Source organism: Nerophis lumbriciformis, linkage group LG20 (assembly GCF_033978685.3).
Source record: "Nerophis lumbriciformis linkage group LG20, RoL_Nlum_v2.1, whole genome shotgun sequence".
Lineage (NCBI taxonomy): Eukaryota > Metazoa > Chordata > Actinopteri > Syngnathiformes > Syngnathidae > Nerophis > Nerophis lumbriciformis.
The window spans coordinates 34,151,867-34,170,000 of NC_084567.2; the positions used below are offsets into that span (position 1 = coordinate 34,151,867).

At 40.1% G+C, this 18,134-nt stretch overlaps 2 protein-coding genes across 13 annotated transcripts in view; both read right to left on the reverse strand.

Moving 5' to 3' along the window:
* Positions 1 to 9,178, reverse strand: part of arrdc1b (arrestin domain containing 1b) — a 108,186-nt gene extending 99,008 nt beyond the window's left edge. For 2 of the 4 annotated variants that reach the window (XM_061980843.2, XM_061980841.2), the window contains exon 1: positions 5,084 to 5,270. In XM_061980843.2, the coding sequence (XP_061836827.2) occupies positions 5,084 to 5,201 (118 nt within the window). In that variant the 5' untranslated portion in view covers positions 5,202 to 5,270. Of the gene's footprint in view, positions 1 to 5,083; positions 5,271 to 9,029; positions 9,055 to 9,134 lie in introns of those variants that run through there. The other 2 variants (XM_072915344.1, XM_061980842.2) reach the window with 2 other exon arrangements.
* A 6,089-nt stretch (positions 9,179 to 15,267) lies between these two features.
* Positions 15,268 to 18,134, reverse strand: part of LOC133619663 (protein unc-13 homolog B-like) — a 172,137-nt gene continuing 169,270 nt past the window's right edge. For all 9 annotated transcript variants that reach the window (XM_061980854.2, XM_072915346.1, XM_061980851.2 and 6 more), the window contains one exon: positions 15,268 to 16,941. In XM_061980854.2, coding sequence (XP_061836838.2) covers positions 16,656 to 16,941 — 286 coding nt within the window. In that variant the 3' untranslated portion in view covers positions 15,268 to 16,655. The remainder of the gene's footprint in view (positions 16,942 to 18,134) is intronic.

Consider the following 18,134-nt stretch of genomic DNA (forward strand, 5'->3'; position numbering starts at 1 on the left):
AGAAAACAGTTTTCGTCATCATTGTTCAAATATTGTAACGTCTGTCGAGACGCTTATCTCCATTCGGTGCCACACGCCCACACCATCAAAATGCCGAGGCAAACATTTCCACATCAACACCGTATGAAAAAAATAGTGATTTTTTTTTAGTTGTGATTTCCTTCTCTGCATGAAAGTTTAAAAGTAGCATGTATTAATGCAGTATGAAGAAGAATGTTTTAATGTAGACACATAGAATCATCATACTGCTGTGATTATATGCATCAAGTGTTCATTCAAGGCTAAGGCAAAATATCGAGATATATATCGTGTATCGCAATATGGCCTTAAAATATCGCAATATTAAAAAAAGGCCATATCGCCCAGCCCTAGTTCAATGATGCCATTTCTGTTTGTCATGTATAATTTTGTCTATTTTGTGTTTATCCTTGAATAAACAGGTCAGTTTCTTGTTACCAACCATTGTGTATTATTCAAACTCCCCTAATTCAGCTGGCTAGTTGTTATCAAGAGTACTAAAACCCTTTTCAACATGATTCTGACAACTAAGTAGGCTAAATAACTTTAAACTTTAATACATGCTCGGATAGGCCGGTATCGGTCAGTATCGGTATCGGATCGGAAATGCAAAAACAATATCGGTATCGGATCGGAAGTGCAAAAACCTGGATCGGGACATCCCTAATGTATGTATATGTAAGACACATGCACACGTGCGGAAAACTTAAGTGTCAATCTTCCCTTTCGTACACGTGCATGCACATAGTGTGCACACATGCAGAAACACACTGCTAGAGGCATTGTAGTATGCAACAATTTGCATAGTACAACGTGCAACATTATCTCATGTGTTAAACTGTATTTAACGATACATGACACGCACGGGCAGTTAAACCAACATAATCCTCATTTAAAAGTCCGCTATTTTAAATGGGATGTGCCAGTGTTGGCGCTGGGAATTTTCAAAATGGCCATCAAGTCATAAAAATGGGGTCCCACAGTAAATTTTTGGGGTACCACTTTTTTGTAAGCGTTTTAAAAACAAATGATTAATGTATGCATTATCCTGTTATATCTCACATTCCACAGTGTTTTGGAAAAAGGTTGTCATTAGAGATGTCCGATAATGGCATTTTTGCCGATATCCGATATTCCGATATTGTCCAACTCTTAATTACCGATACCGATATCAACCGATACCGATATATACAGTGGTGGAATTAACACATTATTATGCCTAATTTTGTTGTGACGCCCCGCTGGATGCATTAAACAATGTGACAAGGTTTTCCAAAATAAATCAACTCAAGTTATGGAAAAAAAATGCCAACATGGCACTGCCATGTTTATTATTGAAGTCACAAAGTGCATTATTTTTTTTTAACATGCCTCAAAACAGCAGCTTGGAATTAGGGACATGCTCTCCCTGAGAGAGCATGAGGAGGTTGAGGTGGGCGGGTTTGAGGGCGGGGGGGTAGCGGGGGGGTATATTGTAGCGTCCCGGAAGAGTTAGTGCTGCAAGGGCTTCTGGGTATTTGTTCTGTTGTGTTTATGTTGTGTTACGGTGCGGATGTTCTCCCGAAATGTGATTGTCATTCTTGTTTGGTGTGGGTTCACAGTGTGGCGCATATTTGTAACAGTGTTAAAGTTGTTTATACGGCCACCCTCAGTGTGACCTGTATGGCTGTTGACCAAGAATGCTGTGCATTCACTTGTGAGTGTGAAAAGCCATAGATATTAAGCGATCTGTACTTCTCCCTACGTCCGTGTACCACTCCGTACAGCGGTGTTTAAAAAAGTCATACATTTTACTTTTTGAAACCGATACCGATAATTTCCGATATTACATTTTAAAGCATTTATCGGCCGATAATATCGGACTGCCGATATTATCGGACATCTCTATTTAAAAGGTATGCAATTTCAAGCAGTACATATATTATTTTCTGTCAAAAATCAATTACATTTAGTGAGAAAATATTATGTACTTTACTGACACATACCATTTCCAGGTGTTTGCGGGCCAGATAAAATGATATCACGGGCCAGATCTGGCCCCCGGGCCTTAAGTTTGACACCAGTTTTGTAAATGAAGCAGGGTCGCTTACAAAAAGAGCTTTAGTAGAAAGGTGACAGCAGTGCTCTACTATGCCCTTAAATCAGTGTCACACAATGGACACATGTCACTTCCAGAGTATATCTACTTTACAAGCCTACATATTGATTATCATTATGGACAGCTATTTGATACTTTCACAGAACACCAGTTGAATGCATATGTGGATATGTTTAGATCAGGGGTGTCAAACTCATTATCATTGAGGTCCACATCGCAGCTATTGCTGCCCTCAGAGGGCCGCGTTCAACAGTGAATAATATACAGTGTGAATAGAAATGTGTATAAATAAAAGTGAATTATATTTATATAGCGCTTTTCTCTAGTGACTCAAAGCGCTTTTACATTGTGAAACCCAATACCTAAGCTACATTTTTTTTTCTAAACCAGCGTGGGTGACACTGGGAGCAGGTGGGTAAAGTGTCTTGCCCAAGGACACAACGGCAGTGACGGGAGGGATCGAACCTGGAACCCTCAAGTTGCTGGCACGGCCACTCTACCAACCGAGCTATACCGCCCCGATGTAAAACATGTGTATAATTATTTATGTACGCTGTACAAGACCAACTCTTTAGATTGTACTGTTAAAAACAGGCAGTTCAGTCGCCAGAATTGTACCGTGCTTCTTCTTTTTTTTTTTACAGCATATAAAATAAATAAATTAAATAAAATTAAATGGAATGGAAAAACGGTACCACTGGTGGGTTTTTTTAACGTAAAAATTCATGCAAGTTTTTTAAACTGTAAAATCTACAGTTGTTGTGTTTTATAGTGTATTATTACTCTATATAGAAAGTGGATTTTACTGTAAAAAATGTTTACTGTTAAATTTTTACATGAACAGTCTGTTGGATTACTTGCTTTGAAGTCAAGCAGATATTTAAGTATTTATCTTAAATGTGTGAATGCTGCAAAGCATCCAAAATTCAAGCATTTTTCAAACCTTAAAAACACAACATTAAAATCCAAGCATTTTCAAGGTTTTTAAGCACCCTGTCCAATGCATTCACACATATGTTTTTTTTTTTTTTAACAATAACATTGTTTTGAAATGTATGATGATAAAATACTACACGGTCTAGCTCCATCCTATCTTGCTGATTGTATTGTACCATATGTCCCGGCAAGAAATCTGCGTTCTAAGAACTCCGGCTTATTAGTAATTCCCAGAGCCCAAAAAAAAGTCTGCGGGCTATATATATATATAGTTTTCTATTCGGGCTCCAGTACTCTGGAATGACCTCCCGGTAACAGTTGGAGATGCTACCTCAGTAGAAGCATTTAAGTCCCATCTTAAAACTCTTTTGTATACTCTAGCCTTTAACTAGACCCCCCTTTTAGACCAGTTGATCTGCCGTTTCTTTTCTGCTCTGCCCCCCTCTCCTTCGTGGAAGGGTGGGGGTGCACAGGTTCGGTGGCCACGGATGAAGCTCTGGCTGTCCAAAGTCGGGACCCGGCGTGGACCGCTCGTCTGTGCACCTGTTGGGGACATCTCTGCGCTGCTGACCTGTCTCCGCTCGGGATGGTTTCCTGCTGGCCCCACTATGGACTGGACTCTCACAATATTATGTTAGATCCACTATGGACTGGACTCTCACTATTATGTTAGATCCACTATGGACTGGACTCTCACACTATTATGTTAGATCTACTATGGACTGGACTCTCACACTATTATGTTAGATCCACTATGGACTGGACTCTCACTATTATGTTAGATCCACTATGGACTGGACTCTCACACTATTATGTTAGATCCACTATGGACTGGACTCTCACACTACTATGTTAGATCTACTATGGACTGGACTTTCACACTATTATGTTAGATCCACTATGGATTGGACTCTCACTATTATGTTAGATCCACTATGGACTGGACTCTCACACTATTATGTTAGATCCACTATGGACTGGACTCTCAAACTATTATGTTAGATCCACTATGGACTGGACTCTCACTATTATGTTAGATCCACTATGGACTGGACTCTCACTATTATGTTAGATCCACTATGGACTGGACTCTCAAACTATTATGTTAGATCCACTATGGACTGGACTCTCACTATTATGTTAGATCCACTATGGACTGGACTCTCAAACTATTATGTTAGATCCACTATGGACTGGACTCTCAAACTATTATGTTAGATCCACTATGGACTGGACTCTCACTATTATGTTAGATCCACTATGGACTAGACTCTCACAATATTATGCTAGATCCACTCGACGTCCATTGCACCGGTCACCAACATCTGCGGTCCCCTCCAAGGTTTCTCATTGTCCCATTGGGTTGAGTTTTTCCTTGCCCTGATGCGGGATCTGAGCCGAGGATGTTGTTGTGGCTTGTTTGAGACACTCGTGATTTAGGGCTATATAAGTAAACATTGATTGATTGATATAATATTTTGTTTTATTATTAGAGATGATTAAAGTGTAAATATAGGTAATTGTACACAGTACATTTACTTTAGTAATACATTTATTAAGAAAAGATAATGCACTTTATTTACACGCTTTCAGGGGCCACACAAATTGATGTGGCGGGCCAGATCTGGCCCCCAGGCCTTGAGTTTGACACCTGTGTTTAGAACCTATTTCACAGGATGTGAAACTGAACAAGTAAACAACAAGTAGAAGCATGTCTCAGGCAGGATGTATAGACCAGGATGTGACTTTTTTAAACGTCGAGATAAAGCCAAAAACCACCAACTGGCTCCGAAGCCAGATAAAGAAAATGTTGTCAGAGTAAAAAACAAAAATATCCACAACTTGCCATTGCGAGAAAATCCTCCGTGACAATTATCATCGTGGAACCGAACAACACCGTCTATTCGTCTTCCGCACGTCCGCCAGCACCACCGTTGAAGGTAAAACTTTGTCAACATTCAAGTATCCCTGCGCGACTCCCTCCCCGACTAAAACACTCGACTCCTTCGAGAAAACTGACACAAACATTACCTTTGTACTGCAGGGAGTTGCTGATTCGTATTTTCACCGTTCCGCTGATAGACTCCCCCGGACTGTAAACCACCTTGTTGTTGGCGAAAGTAATGTCAAATTCTTGAAGCTTGCCCATGACGGCGCTCCGCTACTCTCGCCTTGGGGACGCGATGCTTGGCGCTCACCTGCTGCTGTGAGTAGGAGGGGGTGGGAGGGTCGATACGGGTATCGACAATGTCGATATTAAGGGTCGCACTGGGTCGATACCCGCGTAAGGGCATTGATATCTCTTTGTATGGTTATTTTCAACACTGTACAGTCGTGGTCAAAAGTTTACACTTGTAAAGAACATAATGTCATGGCTGTCTTGAGTTTCCAATCATTTCTACAACTCTTATTTTTTTTGTGATAGAGTGATTGGAGCACATACATGTTGGTCACAAAAAACATTCATGAACTTTTATGAATTTATTATGGGTCTACTGAAAATGTGACCATATTTCATACTTGCCAACCTTGAGACCTCCGATTTCGGGAGGTGGGGGGTGGGGGCATGGTCGGGGGGTGGGGCGGGGCGTGGTTGGGGGCGTGGTTAAGAGGGGAGGAGTATATTGACAGCTAGAATTCACCAAGTCAAGTATTTCATACATATATATACATATATATTAGAGATGCGCGGTTTGCGGGCACAACCGCGGAGTCCGCGGATTATCCACGGATCGGGCGGATGAAATTAAAAAAAATTTGATTTTATCCACGGGTCGGGTCGGGCGGTTAAAATTAAAAAAAATTAGATTTTAAATAGATTCAGGCGGGTGGCAGTTAAACCAATTCGGAAATATATATACATAGTTAAATGTTACCCACATACGAAAAACGAGCAGGCACCTGCTGCATATGCCACAACAGAAGAAAAAAAAAAAAAAGAGATGGACACTTTTATGGAGCGGAGAAGGGACGCCTCGCCGGGGTCCGGGACCGAGGCCCCTTCCCCTGAGAGGGCCCCACCGGGAGCCGTAGCTGAGGCGATCCGCGAGAAGGGCCCGACGCACGTCCAGGGTCACCACCGCGCCCACCGCACCGACACCCCGCCTCGTCCGCCTTCGCCGCGGCCGGCGTCACGCGCAGCAGGTAAGCAGCTTACCTGCCCGCCACCCCCGTGGCCGGGGGCTCGTAACAGGGGTCACTCCGCGCGCTCCGCCCGCGCAGCTTACCTGCCCGCCACCCCTGTTGCCGGGGGCACGTAACAGGGGTCACTCCGCGCGCAGTGCGCTCACGAAAGGGGTGGGGCTCACCCTGGTTGATATAGACAGCAGGACGGTGGCCATGGAAGTTGGAACCCGCTAAGGAGTGTGTAACAACCCACCTGCCGAATCAACTAGCCCTGAAAATGGATGGCGCTGGAGCGTCGGCCCCATACCCGGCCGTCGCCGGCAGCGAGATGCGCTTGGAGGTGCGCTCAGCGCGGCTCCCATATGATTGCGCACTGGTGTGCGTCTGGGCCGTGACAGCGTGGCACGCGAATGTCTGTGCTGCATTGGATCAGTCTCCTTTCTTTAACAGGCAAAAGCTTTATAACCTCACTAATGCCTTGCATCGTCTATATTAGATATATAACAACGGGCGGGTGCGGGCGGATGCGGTTCTGATCAAATGTTACATCGGGTGGATGGCGGATGGTTGACGACTTTCTGATGCGGTTGCGGATGAAATAATTGCCTATCCGCGCATCTCTAATATATATATATATATATATATATATATATATATATATATATATATATGTATATATCCCGAAAATATGCAAACAAAACTGTGTTTAGATAATTGATACTTCAAACTTGCATGAATATAACGTAACTTGGCTTCTGAGAGCTTCAAAATGTAATGAATAAAATGCTAAAGTTGTTGATAAACAAGCCATTTTTAAATAATTAAATATGGTCATTTTAAATGAATTATTATGATAATTTAAAATTTATTATTTCAAATATGTTTATTTTAATGTACCGGTATAATTCTATGGCTGGACGTAAGAAGGAGTCAGAAAAAATACAAAATAAAATACAATTAATTCTTATGTTTTTAGTAAAATATAGCAAAAATGTATTTAGTTTTTTAGTTTTTTTAATTAATAAATTGATTTATTTTTAGGTAAGATAAACATAATAATACAATTTATCTCTAGTCTGGATGATTTAGTTCTTGTCACCCTGTTGTCCTCCCGTCCTGAAAAAAAGGCTGTCCTCACTCAGGTCCGCATGGAGCTGGAGGGGGCGTGGCTTCCAACTCCGGCTGAAAATCGGGAGATTTTCGGGAGAATATTTGTCCCGGGAGGTTTTCGGGAGAGGCGCTGAATTTCGGGAGTCTCCCGGAAAATTCGGGAGGGTTGGCAAGTATGCCACATTTGCTGGGTCAAAAGTATACATACAGCAATGTGAATACAGAGAACTTTCCTCCAGAACAGACCTGGGCAAATTAAGGCCCGGGGGCCACATGCGCCCGTTAAGCTTTTCAATCTGGCCCCCCCCCATTTTTTTTCGATATTTAAGATCGATTTTACCCTTCGCGTTCATATTTCGCTGTGTTTGTTGCATTTTTGTTGCGTTTCGCTTGATTGTCAAATATGTTGTCAATGTTCAGTGTTTTATCGTTCATAGTTAATGTTGTGAATCCCACATTATTTATTTTCATGTACATTCTGGGTGTCTCATTTAATTAAAAAAATAAAAATTCCATTCCGTTTTTTAAGGGGGTCTGTCATAACGTTTTAGCACTCAATCAGACATTATTGTGAGGTTTTGTATTAGTGTTCCTAAAAATCAGATATATTTTTTTAGATCTTTAAGATGGAAAGTGTAGCTGCCATTATGATGTGTAGTGATGTTTTCAAATTACCGTAAGTATTGAACTAGACCAGGGGTCTGCAACCCGCGGCTCTAGAGCCGCATGCGGCTCTTTAGCGCCGCCCTAGTGGCTCTCTGGAACTTTTTCAAAAATGTATGGAAAATAGAAAAAGATGAGGAACATTTTTTTTAATTTTATTTTAATATGGTTTCTGTAGGAGGACAAACATGACACAAACCTCCCTAATTGTTATAAAGCACACTGTTTATATTAAACATGCTTCACTGATTCGAGTATTTGGCGAGCGCCGTTTTGTCCTACTAATTTTGGCGGTCCTTGAACTCACCGTAGTATGTTTACATGTATAACGTTCTCCGACTTTCTAGGACGTGTTTTATGCCACTTCTTTTTCTGTCTCTTTTTGTCCACCAAACTTTAAACGTTGTGCATGAATGCACAAAGGTGAGTTTTGTTGATGTTATTGACTTGTGTGGAGTGCTAATCAGACATATTTGGTCACTGCATGACTGCAAGCTAATCGATGCTAACATGCTATTTAGGCTAGCTATATGTACATATTGCATCATTATGCCTCATTTGTAGCTATATTTGAGCTCATTTAGTTTCCTTTAAGTCCTCTTAATTCAATTTATATCTCATGACACACTATCTGTATGTAATATGGCTTTTAATTTTTTGAGGTCCAATATGGCTCTTTCAACATTTTGGGTTGCCGACCCCTGAACTACACAAAGTATTTCAATGGTCGGAATCTGCGCTTTTGCATATGTTGTCAATATTCAGTGTATTATCGTTCATAGGCAATATTGTAAGTCCCGCATTCTTTAATTATAACTTTTTTTAGCATTCAATCAGACATTATTGGGAGGTTTTGTATTAGTGTTCCTAAAAATAGATATACCGGGCCCCAGACATATTTTTTTCTCTAAATTTGGCCCCTCTAGTCAAAATAATTGCCCAGGCCTGCTCCAGAAGGTCTTATCTTTGTCCATGTGATGTCAGATGACACAAAAATGGAGCTGTTTGGCCACAATACCCAGCAATATTTTTGGAGGAGAAAAGGTGAGGCCTTCAATCCCAGGAACACTATGCCTACCGTCAAGCATGGTGGTGGTAGTATTATGCTCTGGGCCTGTTGTGCTGCCAATGGAACTGGTGCTTTACAGAGAGAAAATGAGACAATAAAAAAAAGGAGGATTACCTCTAAATTCTTCAGGGCAACCTATCATCATCAGCCCGGAGGTTGGGTCTTGGGCGCAGTTGGGTGTTCCAACGGGACAATGACCACAAACACACGTCAAAAGTGGTAAAGGAATGGCTAAATCAGGCTAGAATTAAGGTTTTAGAATGACTTTCCCAAAGTCCTGACTTAAACGTATATAATATATATATATTATACAATAATTTCACGTTGTCCTGGGTGTGTTGCCATAGTCGGGAAGTAGTCTTTGCCAGTAAGTTGACTGTGACAGTCTTGTCTTTTGTTGAGTCCGACAAAGTGTTTATAAAGTCAGCATTGTATTTATTACACAACAGCTGTTTGTGACGTGCATCTTAGTTGTAGTTTTTATGACCAAATTTGGAGATGTTGATTTCACCTCATCGGTAGCATGTATGTCATATATATTGTAAATTAGCATCGAGCTAGGGCATTTTGAAAAGTGGATCCTTACTTTTGAGCGCTTTCTATTAGGCATGCCTGCTTTGTTGGTGTGGACGACACATGCAATAAGGGTATCTAAATAAACTTTGATATTAAGTTAATCTGCATCCAGGTAGAATTCGGTCTGTACTAAATTTGGAACCCATTCATAATCGTATTACTACACAAAACTCGCAGTATCGCTCACTCCTGCCTACTATCAGCCCAATATCTTCTGGCTGTATATCACATATATTTATTGGCGACTTTGCTGTTTTTAAATTAGTTTTAATATCTACATTATTTGTCAGGGGAATCATTTGTTAAGTGAATTAGATAAGATTTTAACATTTTAACCTTCTTAAGGCTAAATTAAGCATGATATAACTAAATAAAACCCAAAATAAGGTCAAACTAAGAACTATCGGTATTTTAAGACAACTGGCAACAGGAACATGTTTGCAGAGTAATACTGCCATCTAGTGGTTGCAAATACATGAATCATTAAATCAGGTAGAATATAATAGAGCGCTTTATTGTCATCCAACATGAGAGAATGATCAAATTACAGAGTTAGTGATTGTCAGTGCTAATATTTTAAGATTTGATCACTTGCTTGATGATTTACTCCTCAAGTTTGGTTTAATTTTGAATATATTTTTCAATACATTTGTGGTGAAACTGCAACTTGTACAAGTTTGGGGTTTCGGTGTTGCTCTCTCGTACTTTTTTTTAAAAAGAATGAATTCCTGATTGTTCTCCTTTTAAATCTTTTATTACACACCATAATCAAAAATAAATTCAATAGTGCAAAATAAACAATTGTAAACAACATAATATATGCAGGTGGTATCTATATTTGGATCCATCTACAAAACCCCAAACCAGTGAAGTTGGCACGTTGTGTAATTCGTAAATAAAAACAGAATACAATGATTTGCAATTTTTTTCAACTTATATTCAATTGAATAGACTGCAAAGACAAGATATTTAATGTTCAAACTGAGATACATACTTTTTTTGTGCAAATAATCATTAACTTAGAATTTAATGGCAGCAACACATTTTTACCACTATGTTACATGGCCTTTCCTTTTAACAACACTCAGTAAACGTTTGGGAACTGAGGAGACATTTTTTAAGCTTCTCAGGTGGAATTCTTTCCCATTCTTGCTTGATGTACAGCTTAAGTTGTTCAACAGTTTGGGGTCTCCTTAGTCGTATTTTAGGCTTCATAATGCGCCACACATTTTCAATGGGACACAGGTCCGGACTACAGGCAGGCCAGTCTAGTACCCACATTATTTTACTATGAAGCCACGCTCTTGTAACACGTGTCTTGGCATTGTCTTGTTGAAATAAGCAGGGGCGTCCATAATAACGTTGCTTGGATGGCAACATGTGTTCCTCCAAAACCTGCATGCACCTTTCAGTATTAATGGTGCCTTCACAGATGTGTAAGTTACCCATGTCTTGGGCACTAATACACCCCCATACCATCACAGATGCTGGCTTTTCAACTTTGCGCCTATAACAATCTGGATGGTTCTTTTCGTCTTTGTTCAAGAGGACACGACGTCCGCAGTTTCCAAAAACAATTTGAAATGTGGACTCGCCAGACCACAGAACACTTTTCCACTTTGCATCAGTCCATCTCAGATGAGCTCGGGCCCAGGGAAGCCGGCGACGTTTCTGGGTGTTGTTGATAAATGGCTTTGGCTTTGCATAGTAGAGTTTTAACTTGCACTTACAGATGTAGCAACAAACTGTAGTTACTGACAGTGGTTTTCTGAAGTGTTTCTGAGCCCATGTGGGGATATCCTTTACACACTGATGTCGCTTTTTGATGCAGTACCGCCTGAGGGATCGAAGGTCCGTAATTTCATCGCTTACGTGCAGTGATTTCTCCAGATTCTCTGAACCTGTTGATGATATTACGGACCGTAGATGGTGAAATCCCTAAATTCCTAGCAATAGCTCGTCGAGAAATGTTGTTCTTAAACTGTTGGACAATTTGCTCACGCATTTGTTCACAAAGCGGTGACCCTCGCCCCGTCCTTGTTTGTGAATGACTGAGCATTTCACGGAAGCTGCTTTTATACCCAATCATGGCACCCACCTGTTCCCAATTAGCCCGCTCACTAGTGGGATGTTCCAAATAAGTGTTTGATGAGCATTCCTTAACTTTCTCAGGTCTTTTTTGCCACTTGTGCCAGCTTTTTTTAAACATGTTGCAGGAAACAAATTCCAAATGAGCTAATATTTGCAAAAAATAACACAGTTTTCCAGTTCGAATGTTAAATATCTTGTCTTTGCAGTCTATTCAATTGAATATAGGTTGAAAAGGATTTTCAAATCATTGTATTTTGTTTTTATTTACCATTTACACAACGTGCCAACTTCACTGGTTTTGGGTTTTGTATATTTAAACCACTTCCTTGACTTGGCTTGATTTACGCTTTCTCTGCCGCATTTCAAACTGTATTGATAAGAAGTTGAGCAATGGCTGTTGTTAAAATGCATTGTTTTCACCAGATTTTTCATTACCATGCCCTCGGCTGTCAATGTTCCTGGAAAGGGGGCCTGAGACCGACGTTTCCATGACAACAGACAAACACAATGGTTGCCAGGTAACGCCTATGTCCATGAAAATCAGGTGTGCATGTAACCGGTGGTCTCTTCCTCTGCGTTGTGTGTAGCTTGTAATGAACACGCCCGACACCAGGGGTCGCTGTTCAGCTGCGCTTTACCTGTGTTAAGGGATCTGACAATACAGGAAAAACGAACGTTGTCAATATTTTTCTGATATCGTCGAGCCCGTACACAAATATAACAGCACAGAACAAGAAATAGTGAACTTTAAGGTCTTAACGAAACAATAAATGCACTTTTCTGTCGCCGCATGGACGCCTACCTCTGTCGTTATCGTGGACTAAAGGGAAGTAGAAGGGCGTGTCCAACATATATAGACAGGCAGGTGTCACAATAATTAATGCAGTAGGAGGGACAAGGACATAATGGTTCCACATTAGACAAAACATTGAACAACATTCAGGTATTTTCATGTAACGTACACATTTTGTGTAATCATACCAATAATACAACATTATAATATACATTTACATGACATAATTGAATTGTTACATTAAGACTAACGCATCACACCGCTTTACTCACCTAGGACACTGTTTACTTATATTGTTGATAAACTCTTGTCCCTCAAGCAGGAAGTCGTGGATATTACCGCCACAATAGCAACAGTATTACATGGACGTCTTGTAAGTAGACGCAGCATTGGCTGCTGTGACGCGAGAAATTCGGCCGCCATCTTGAAGTGGTGACAGAAAGTCTTTGCACTATGCGCTTCAGCATCCGGTGACCCCTCTCTTGTCAGTTTACGTGGCCTACTACTTGGTGGCTGAGTTGCTGTTGTTCCCAAAACTCTTCACTTTTTTTTATAATAAAGCCCACAGTTGACTTTGGAATATTTAGGAGCGAGGAAATTTCACGATTGGATTTGTTGCACAGTTGGCATCCTATGACAGTTCCACGCTGGAAATCAGAGAGCGGCCCATTCTTTCACAAATGTTTGTAGAAACAGTCTCTATGCCTAAGTGCTTGATTGTATACACCTGTGGCCGGGCCAAGTGATTAGGACACCTGATTCTAAACATTTGGATGGATGGCCAAATACTTTTGGCAATATAGTGTATGTACAAATATTTATTTTTTTCAAAAATTTGGTGGGTGTGGTTTAAATTGGCCCGGAAGTGACTGTGTGACAGTTTCTTGCTGTCGTGCGGGTTCTCAGGACCACCAAGGAAGGACATTGTTGCGCAGGTTAGACTTTATTTTATTTTTCAATAAGTTAAAAGTCTCTACGGGTTGCTTTTCAGCCTTGCCGTGTCCCCACATGTCTTCGTCTTCCATGTGGCTCTCTCTCGCTCAGCATCCGCTTCTCTTTGGCTTCTTCTATGATCTCCGCCTCTCTCTCTCTCTCTGACGTTTCCGGCTGCCGCCCGCCTCACCACTTGCTCGCTGTCCACGCCTCCTCGCCGCCATCTTGGGCCGGGCTCCGGTGTGCCCTGCCTCGCTGTCGGACTGCCGGCTCCGCCTCTCCACAGACCTCCACCGCCAGACGCAAGCCGGCTGCCTACTCCCCCCTTTTCCCGAGGGAGCGGGAAGTGAGGACGGCCAGGTCCACCTGCGGCCCCGGTCTTCTCTTCATTTTTCACTTGTTTTTCTTTTTGTCCTTCTCCTTGTTCTTTTTCTTCCTTTTCATTTTCTTCTTCTCTGTCTTCTTCCATTTCATCTTTGTCTTCTTCCATTTTGTCTTTTACTTCTTCATTGTCTTTTTCTTCTTATTTGTCTTTTTCTTCTCCTTTTTCTTCCTCTTCATTTTCTTCTTCTCTGTCTTCTTCCATTTCATCTTTGTCTTCTTCCATTTCATCTTTGTCTTCTTCTTTGTCTTTTTTTCTTCTTTGTCTTAGTCTTCTTCTTTGTTTTTTTCTTCTCCTTCTTTTTCTTCCTCTTCATTTTCTTCTCTGTCTTCTTCCATTTAGTCTTTTTCTTTTTCTTTGTCTTTGTCTTTGTCTTTCTTTTTCTTCCTCTTCATTTTCTTCTTCTGTCTTCTTCCATTTCATCTTTCTCTTCTTCTTCTTCTTCTTCTTTTGTCTTCTTCCATTTCGTCTTTTTCTTCTTCTTCTTCTTTGTGTTTTTCTTATCTTCTTTTTCTTTTTATTCATCTTTGTCTTCTTCTTCTTTGTCTTTTTCGTTGTCTTTGTCTTCTTCTTTGTCTTTGTCTTCTTCTTATTCTGTCTTTCTTCTTCTTCTTTGTCTTTTTCTTCCTCTTCATTTTCTTCTTCTCTGTCTTCTTCCATTTCATCTTCTTTGTCTTTTTCTTCTTATTTGTCTTTTTCTTCTCCTTCTTTTTCTTCCTCTTCATTTTCTTCTTCCATTTCATCTTTTTCTTCTTCTTTGTCTTTTTCTTCTTCTTTGTCTTTTTCTTCTTATTTGTCTTTTTCTTCTCCTTCTCTTTCTTCCTCTTCATTTTCTTCTTCTGTCTTCTTCCATTTCATCTTTGTCTTCTTCCATTTCATCTTTGTCTTCTTTGTTTTTTTCTTCTTCTTTGTCTTTTCTTCTTCTTTGTCTTAGTCTTCTTCTTTGTCTTTTTCTTCTCCTTCTTTTTCTTCCTCTTCATTTTCTTCTACTCTGTCTTCTTCCATTTAGTTTTTTTCTTTGTCTTTCTTTTTCTTCCTCTTCATTTTCTTCTTCTGTCTTCTTCCATTTCGTCTTTCTCTTCTTCTTCTTCTTCTTTTTCTTCTTCTCTGTCTTCTTCCATTTCGTCTTTTTCTTCTTCTTCTTTGTGTTTTTCTTATCTTCTTTTTCTTTTTATTCATCTTTGTCTTTTTCGTTGTCTTTGTCTTCTTCTTTTTCTTTGCCTTCTTTGTCTTTTTCTTCTTATTCTGTCTTTCTACTTCTTCTTTGGCTTTTTCTTCTTTTTCTTCCTCTTCATTTTCTTCTTCTCTGTCTTCTTCCATTTCATCTTCTTTGTCTTTTTCTTCTTCTTTGTCTTTGTCTTCTTCTTTGTCTTTGTCTTTTTCTTCTTCTTCTTCTTTTTTGTCTTTTTCTTCTTCTTCTTTGTCTTTTTCTTCTTTGTCTTTGTCTTCTTCTTCCACTTCTTCTGTGGAGGGCCACTCGCCGCCGCCCTCTAAGCTGTGTCATCTACGCACCTGTCGCTCATCTCGAAGCCGGCTCCTGGCACATCCCGTTTTTCTGCAGGTCCGCAGGCCACGCCCCCTCACAGACTGTATTTTTTGTTTTCTGCCCACTAGCATGATGCGTATAAAAAAAAAGGGTGAACAGATGCCAAATCGGGTGCGTGCAACACGACTGGCAACAAATAAGGCAAGAACTTGGAATTTATTTTGAATAAGTTTGGCTTAAAAAACCCAGTTGCTTTATTGAATGAGGAAATTTGCAAGTTTTTTTTTTTGTTTGATAGTTTTGTACTTTATAGAAAATGAATGATCGGAATGTTTACATGACAGCAACAAGTGACAAAAAGTACACAATTATTGACACATCGATCTTGTTAGCGCTTGAGGTAAAAGTTAACAAAATACATTTCAAGAAGAAAATGGCACAAGGAGCATGTACAGTATTTGACATATCTATTAGCTCTCTATATCCTTCATTACCAGTTTAATCAATCTTACAATCGACTTTAAACCAACTCGATAATTAATGTTATCCATCATTTGAAAATACCATAACATTTACAAAATTAGAGGGGATTACAAAAAGACACATGTGTAATAATACAAGCAACGATAAAAGAGATCAAATAAAGGAAGGGAGAAAGGGCAATGAGGTCGCCACCCTCTCAGGCTAAAGTAGGATTTTTTTAATAAGTTGTAAAAACATAAAGGAAGGTTTTCCATCACAATAAGGCCACTAAGAGCAGGGGCAGATATCAATCATTCAGGACGGGTGACGAATTCAAACATGAAATATTCTGTTTCCATTGGCCACCCGTCTTTATGTAAACCATCAATAAGTCAACACTTGAATCAAGACAGAAGAAAGAAAAAAAAGGATTAAAAACCTTTAAAAAAAAATCAATAAATATTTAATTCCAGTAGGAAGGGGATTCTTCATATCCTAAAATGTTATTTTGTGGCAATTCTGTGTAGAGTGACGCTTTCCATCATTTCCAGCAAACTGCGTTGCAAAAATAATCAACCCCCTTACCTTCGCGTGGACGTTGAAGACGTTTACTTCACTTGTAACATGTGCAAACTCACCGAGGTGAAAATAAATACTTGTATAAAAAAATAAATACGACGGACGGGCCAGACCATAATAACATTTGTCATGTGACTCGGGGACGTCCACAAGGCACACATTTAACTCATCCGTTATTAAAAGGAAGTTCCATCCAGACCACGGTCACAGTGTGGACATGTAAGGCATCAAACACAGTGGGAGGGGGGGGCAGGGCGCACTTAGGTGGAGTGGAGCAACACAAAGTGTGTGCGTGAAATTTTTAAAATCTACGTCCAAAAAAGGAAGGAAACCTCATCTGCCCTCCTCGGCCGACCGCGTTTCCGACTTAAGCCGCACGAATTCCTTGGCCACGTCGTCGTTGGATCGCTGCGACAGGATCCTCATGGCGGTGAGGCCGGTGTCGTCCATGTGGATGCTCTGGGCGAGCGCGCACCAGCAGGCGCAGTTGCCCTTCTCCACGATGTCCCTCAGCTGGATCACGGTCACGCCCACCACGCGGTCGGCCCGGCCGAAGCAGTAGTCCTTGACGCACACCTGCAGCTCGTAGCACTCGAACCCGTCTTGGTTGCCCAGGACGCTGAGGACCGAGATGCCAAGTTAGGGGCGTTCAAGCAGGGACGTGAGGAGCGATACTGTAATATCGATACCGGATCTTTATGCTCTAATGTTGACTCTCAAATCAAAAAACGATACTTTAGTTCAGGGGTGTCCAAACTTTTTCACTTTTTCCACTGAAAACTCAAAGTCTGCAGGGGCCATTTTGATATATATTTTTATTTTTAAAAATGCTAAAAAGTCAGAACATTTTAGCTTTCTTTATTACTTAACATTTGTTTTGCTCTTTTTTTTCTTACATTTTTACTGTTGTTTTTTCCCATGGAAAAATAAAATAAAAATAATAATAATGTGATTGTTTAACTGCATAGTGTGTCAAAAATTCTGCCTGTAAGAAAATATGAATGTTCATGTTTATCATGGTTGTAATATTTCAAATACATTCATAGGTTGGTGTTATTTTATTTTTCAATTAACTATAATTTATTCATATTTTAAGTATATCTTATTTTTTATTTTGAGAGCTTCGAGTATGGAGGTTAATTTGTGTCTTTATTATGGGTCTGAATTTTTTTGTTTGAATTTTGTGAACGTAATTTTTAAAATTATGCTGACAATTTCATTAAAAAAACGTGTTTTAAAATTATATATATATATATATATATATATATATATGTATATATATATATATATATATATATATATATATATATATATCAGTGACGTGCGGTCACTGGAGCCAGGTGAGGCAGGGCCTCACCTGCCATCATGGAAAGAAAAAAAATGTAATAAGAAAAAAAATCTATTAAATTGTTATATGTTCAGTGATTATACTATAAAGTTATTTTCCATTTAACTTCACCAGTTTTAGATTATTTTTATTCAAAATCGCGGAATTTTCACATTTGCTGTTCAAATACTGAGAATAATAATAATAATAACTGGGATTTATATAGCGCTTTTCTAAGTACCCAAAGTCGCTTTGCATGTAGAACCCATCAATCATTCACACCTGGTGGTGGTAAGCTACTTTCATAGCCACAGCTGCCCTGGGGTAGACTGACAGAAGCGTGGCTGCAATTTGCGCCAACGGCCCCTCCGACCACCACTTATTCATCATTCAATTCACCGGTGTGAGTGGCACCGGGGGAAAAGGGTGAAGTGTCCTGCCCAAGGACACAACGGCAGCGATTTTTGGATGGTAAGAGGCGGGGA